This window comes from Lactuca sativa, chromosome 8 (assembly GCF_002870075.4).
Source record: "Lactuca sativa cultivar Salinas chromosome 8, Lsat_Salinas_v11, whole genome shotgun sequence".
Taxonomy (NCBI): Eukaryota; Viridiplantae; Streptophyta; class Magnoliopsida; order Asterales; family Asteraceae; genus Lactuca; species Lactuca sativa.
This window is the reverse complement of record NC_056630.2, coordinates 140,995,621-141,002,136: the sequence shown is the minus strand read 5'-3', so window position 1 is coordinate 141,002,136 and position 6,516 is coordinate 140,995,621. Positions and strand designations below refer to the sequence as shown.

The 6,516-nt window shown below is 29.2% G+C and overlaps 1 protein-coding gene across 1 annotated transcript; it reads left to right on the top strand.

The window, feature by feature from the left end:
- Nucleotides 1-240: 240 nt before the first annotated feature.
- LOC111909853 (probable aquaporin NIP-type) lies at nucleotides 241-4,403 on the top strand. Its single transcript, XM_023905619.1, has 5 exons — nucleotides 241-354; nucleotides 542-763; nucleotides 892-1,089; nucleotides 4,069-4,130; nucleotides 4,226-4,403. Exons 1-5 carry the CDS (start codon nucleotides 241-243, stop codon nucleotides 4,401-4,403), a joined length of 774 nt encoding a protein of 257 aa, XP_023761387.1.
- The last annotated feature ends 2,113 nt before the right edge of the window (nucleotides 4,404-6,516 follow it).

Below are 6,516 nucleotides of genomic sequence, written 5' to 3'. Positions count from 1 at the left end.
AGTACAACAATTGTCAAAAAAAGAAATTATGTTGACTTCATGGTAAACAACGAAATTATTGGCCAATCACCTTTTAATTTCCCAAAAATAGGTCAAAAACTAATCATATATAGTAAACATATGACTCAGCTCCTCTATATATAAACATCAAGCGACAACCCTCATACTCCTAAACTTATTCATTCTCTAAAGTTCTTTCTCTCATTTATTTAGTTACACGGTAATTAATAATCTTGAATAATGGCACTTCCGAGTGATAACGAATCAAATATCTCAACAGTGGAGAAAGGCAATTTCGTCTTGAGTTCTGATCTCACCGTTTCCTCGAATCCTGCTGTTGATTTGGCCCAACGGGTATATGTATATATGTTTAATGTTTTTGCATGCATGCATCTACTAGTTGGATTAATAGATCATCCAATTGAAAATGATAACAAAATGCATAGGTTGTTAGACGAAGTGTATGCAATATAATATATGGATCCTCTTATTTAGACGTGTACTTATTTGGTTTACTTTGATTACACGTACGTACATGCAGTTGTTATCCGAGTTTATTGGAACCTATTTTCTTATTTTTGCTGGTTGTGGGTCGGTGGCTGTCAATCAGCTTTACGGTGGTGCAGTCAGTTTTCCAGGGATAAGTGTGTCGTGGGGCCTAATCGTTATGGTTATGATTTACTCCGTCGGTCATGTATCTGCCCACTTTAATCCTGCTGTCACAATCACATTGGCCCTCTTGGGTTTGTTTCCTTTTAAGGAGGTATTAATTAATGTTTATTTCTCGTTTTAGCATATTGAAATTTTAATTCACACTCTACTTTTACCAATTACAAAAGATTATGATTTATAGTGGGGCCTTTGATGTACCGATGATGTCTTCATTTGTAGGTGTTCTTTTATATAATATCACAAACATTGGGATCAATTTTCGCTAGTGGAACCTTAGCATTGATTTTGGACATAACACCGAAAGCGTTTTTTGGAACTACACCCTCTGGCTCAATCATGCAATCGTTCTTTGTTGAGATCATCATTACTGCCATCCTAATGTTCGTTATTTCTGGTGCCACTATTGATCGAAGGGCGGTATGTATAATAAATAGGAAATTATATTATAATTTGACTTGAGGACGAAATAATTAGTTATTTATACTTTGAGATTAAAATTCCTTATATTTGACACCTAGATGAAAGGATTAATTGATTGGCTTCTAAAGTAAAAATAAAACACAGGGTTAAATGTTTCAACTTTAACGTAAAAATAATATTATCTTTTTTATTTAAAAGTTGTATGTCACATAATTAAAACATATCGGAGTAGAAAACAATAAGTTTCATGTGTTTTAAAAATGTTTTTTATTTAAAGGGCCATTAATATATGATATGACCAAAAGATGTGAATGAATATACAAATTTCATATCATACTATATATGAACTTTATATCATACTGTATTATCACTCATCAAATTTCCACATACTATACTTTAATTTATTTATTTAAATATTAAATATGTTGGTAGTTATAAACATTATTCAAAATAAAAAACTTCTTGAATTATCAGTATGAAATACTTAATTTGTTGATTTCAATATAGTGTGAACTGTATAACCTAAATTAATATATTTAATAAACTTAAAAAGTGTATTGTAAAATTTAAAACCTAAAGTAAAATATTAAATAAATTTTTAAAAAAATCAATGTATATTTTTAAAATAGTTAAAAGGATAATATTAAACATGATAAATGTAAAAAACCTAAATCTAAAAGTAAAATTAACTAAAAAATGTCCAAAAACTATTTTTTATAATAACTAAAAATCGATTAAGTTGCTTTTAAAATTAATTTATAATAATAATAGTTAAAAAGATAATGAAGTTATAAAATTAAATTATAATACATCACAAACAAGGGTTGAAAATTTAAATAATCATCATATGAAACTAAAAAATTGTAAAAAAATAAAAAATTTATAAATCATAACAATAGTTAATTAAAATAGTTGAGAAATATAACTAATTTTATACACACATAAAATGTGAATGGAGACCATTAAATGATTTGATTTTCATAAAGTCATTATATCTATTGTTCATATTAATTATAATTTTACATCCATTAATCTAACAATTATTATTTTATAGTTAATATAAATGACATAATATTTTCACTGACATATAATTACCAAAAGTTTAATTGTATAACTTTATTTCGTGCAACGCATAGATATTCTCCTTGTATATGAAATAAATAATTGTAATGATTTTCAGTTTTTTGAACTTATATTAAATAATTACTTGTTTCATTAAACTGTCTTTTCAAACTAACACTTCTTTCATGAAATTATTCTAATGACTATTCCAAAAATCCTTATTACTTTTGCTGTAATTTAGGATAACTTAAGGTTTATCCAAGTCTTTTGGAAAATTCTATTTCATAAAAAAGTATATTGAAAAACATTCTTTTGAATTCTACATCCACATGATTTATGTTCTTCATACTTTAAATACATAACATATATAGTGCTTTTACTCAAATCTAAATAACTACCCACATTTGCATCTACAAACCCTTTTATGATAACCCATTTTCATCTAAAACACATGGTGGGATTAGAGGTGACTTTGAAGTAGCATACTAACCATTCTATTGTTTTTTAATGCTATTTTCTCATATTTAACATGAATATGATTATAACTCCCACTACGTGACAAATATATGGCCTCATGTATACTATAATATACATCAAAATACCGAAAAAACGATACATAAAATAATTTACCCCATCTATTTCTTCTCTTTATCCTATGATTGTCTTTTGTAAGTTTCAAGTTACTTCCACGAGTGCACTTCTCTCTTTTACATTCGTTAGACTAAACTCCTTTAACACTTTTCTAACTACATCTCTAAGAAACGTTATATAGTACATCTTACTCTATCTTTCATTATAAGCATGACAACTAGCTTTCTTGGAACTACTGATATTTTTCATCTCAAAATTCTTGAATATTTTCTATTTTAATTTGTTGATTTATTTTATGTAATATCCCGCTACCAACATATAATCATATAAGACCAATATAATATAATATGAACTAAGCCACTTTAAGTAGTGACATTGGTATATTTAAGATATCATGTATCTATTTTTCTACATAAAGTTGTTAAAGTTAAAGTATCTTTGCATCGATGCTTGTTAGTTACATTCATAATCTTTTGTTCAAGTTACATACCATATTGATTTCTTTCTTGTAAGATCCCGCTACCAAGATATCATCATATAACACCAATATAATATAATATGAACTAAACCACTTTAAGTAGTGTTATTGGTATATTTAAGATATCATGTATCTATTTCTCTACACAAAGTTGTTAAACTTCAAGTATCATTGCATTGATGCTTGTTTAGTTCCATTCATAGTCTTTTGTTAAATTTAAACACCATGTTGGCTTTTCCGGCAATATGGAATCCTCCATGGTATGCAATATAGATATCTTTTTCAAGATCACTATGTAAGAAATATGTATTTTTGTCTATTTGTTGAAGATCTAAGTCTTTTGTACCCATAATACTCAAGTCTAACATGATTGTAGTCACCTTCACTCCCGGGGAGAAGATTTCACTAGATTCAACTCTGTTTATTTTCTATTGCAAACCCTTGATTACCAATCCTGTCTGTATCTTTGTTTCCATCATCATAGAAGTGGTTATGTCCCTTTGGTAAACATCAGACTCCACAACTCAACATTGATAAAATAATTTTGCAATATAAATGCACTTCGCAAAGCCTTTTGTGAAAAATAAATGGTTATTTAGTAATAATTGTGAAAAATATGGTAATATGTCATTCTAATCCTATTTTATATATATATATATATATATATATATATATATATATATATATATATATATATATATATATATTTGATACAATGTTTATTATATTTTTACCTAAGAGTTGAATAAAAGTAGAATATATATATATATATATATATATATACCACCTTTAAATTTTGAACAATCAATGAAGCATAAAAAATAATTTTTAATGTGAAATTGCAGAATACAAAGATCGGGGGAATCGTAGTTGGCATGACTATAACATTAAATGTCTTTGTAGCAGGGTAACTTCCTAACTTACTAGTTGATTTATTATTTTTAGTGAATGGATTTTTATTATTCGAAACTAAAGAGAATCTATTTATTTACTTGAATCCAGACAAATATCCGGAGCATCGATGAATCCAGCACGAAGCCTTGGGCCAGCAATTGTGCTCCATAATTACAAAGGAATGTGGGTATACATTTGTGCTCCAATTTTTGGAGCGATTGTTGGCGGATTTGTTTACAACTTGTTTAAACCAACAAACAGATCGTTTAGTGAATTGTTTAAATAGATGTATTGTATTATATTGTAATATTAAGCAACTTAATAGAACATGCTAATCTTATTCATTTATGTTTTTAAAAAAATTTAAATAATTTGAGTAGTCACTAAATTATAATATTAGCATAAAAAATAACATTATGATCCTCTATAATAAGAGAAAATAATATAAATTGTTGTTAGAGATCATCATTACTTGCATCATAATGTTCTTTTTTATGGTGTCACTATTGACCGAACAAATATGGATGTTTTTGGCAAAATTAGTTGCTAGCAGGTAGCGGGAAGTTGGTAGCTGGTAGAGGGTAGCGTTTTGCTGAAGCTACATGAGATAACTTTTAGATTTGGATCATTTTGTTTAAACTAAACGCTAAAACATTATAGTGTCAAACGATGCTTTCTGTTCAAAACGGAGCGTTTTCTCAAACGCTAGAAGCTCCCAAATGCTCACAAAAACTTCGTGCCAAACACACTCATCTATAGTAAACACAAAATTATATAATTTTAATTAGGACAAAATAATTATATTTGTAACATTTTAAATTTTAGACAAAACGTTTCCTTTTAAATCATAAGTGGAATATTCATATTAATATAAAAGATATAATACCAAATTGTTTAAAACTACAAAACCGAGTCATGAAAATCAATGTATCAGAATCATCATAAACATCGGAAATCTAAAAACATAATCTTCTATGATGCATATCGGTACAGTCAAGATGGAGCCTTCCCACAATTAGAGGAACTACCTAAAAATTATTTATTCAATAATTGTAAGTGCTTAGTGAGTTCTCCAAAATACTACATACTACAATACACATACAATGCATACAAACAAAGGCTCTTGGTTCAAATGTTGATCCACTTAATCATCAACGACTAATGAATCCATTGTCGTCTAGTCATTAACAACGACTAATGGCTCTCATGACATCTAGTTAGCAACATTAGGTATTCTAGGCTCTCAGCTCCAGTGTCGATCCACCATTAACACCTTAACATAAGATATCAACATATCATATAATCAAAAAAATCAACATGCAAAAGACTATACTAGCCTACTTGTATAATCAACGTACAAACAGGCATCTACATCTTATCATACAAAAGATATATATATTGTAACATATAGTCTAGTGAGATAACTCACCTGAAATGAAAGATGAACTCATAACTACACACGTACACTCACAAGAGTTGGTATCATGAACCACCTAGATAACAAAAAAGGTCAAACCTCAGCCTACAACAGAAAACCTGTAGATTTGACAAAAAATTAAACTGGTCAAAAAGTCAGCGGTCAACAGTCTGCACGAAACAACCCATTTACAAGTCGCATCGTGATCATGTCTCGACAAAACATTCGCAAACCTAATTCAAATATCACATCGCGAGCCTTCTTGGTTGCGTCACACTTCCCAAGGCATATTCCAATTTCTCACTAAGCACTTAATACCTTAAGATTAAAGCTCCAACTTTCCATATCTCAAGGAAAGAATGTATTAATGGATAAAGTTACCAACTTTATACATTTTCATGTCCCAAATAACAACACCCCTAGCCTAGGTTAAAACTGGTACCAAAATGCCACCAAAACCATACATGGTTAAAATGGAAGGACAAAGTTTACTTCTTTTCACTACAATAGGTTTAGAAGACTTCAAGATGCAACCTTTGAACGTGGAGTTTTCCAAACTCCACTCAAACATCTCAGAATGGACCAAAACAAGTTAAAACTCCTAAATCTACTAAGCGGAAGCAAAAAAGCTTTAAAATCGAATACTTATAATGGTCCATAATGAGGTTAAAAAGTTGAAATACTTATCGATCTAGCTTCTTGACAACACTTATTCCTTTCTTTCCCACTAAAGATCACCAAAAGCACACACACATAAGGAAAGCAAGGGGTAGGGTTTCTTTCTCTGGAGATGGAGGATGAAGAATCATGCAAATCGTAGGAGTTAGTGTCATTATATAGGGCTCAAAGCCCAATATTATGGTTTAGATTGATTGTCGATTCACGTTGTGACCCATATAAGGCTGTATCCCTACTTAATAATGTGACACATGTTGCAATCCTCCATAAATGCCTAAATAAAACTTAACTTAAAGAATATCAA

Excerpts from the sequence above, each read along its gene's own strand:
- LOC111909853 (XM_023905619.1), top strand. The coding sequence starts at position 241 with ATGGCACTTCCGAGTGATAACGAATCAAATATCTCAACAGTGGAGAAA. Across the intron at positions 355-541 it reads CTGTTGATTTGGCCCAACGG|TTGTTATCCGAGTTTATTGG; the intron begins GTATATGTATAT and ends ACGTACATGCAG. Across the intron at positions 764-891 it reads GTTTGTTTCCTTTTAAGGAG|GTGTTCTTTTATATAATATC; the intron begins GTATTAATTAAT and ends CTTCATTTGTAG.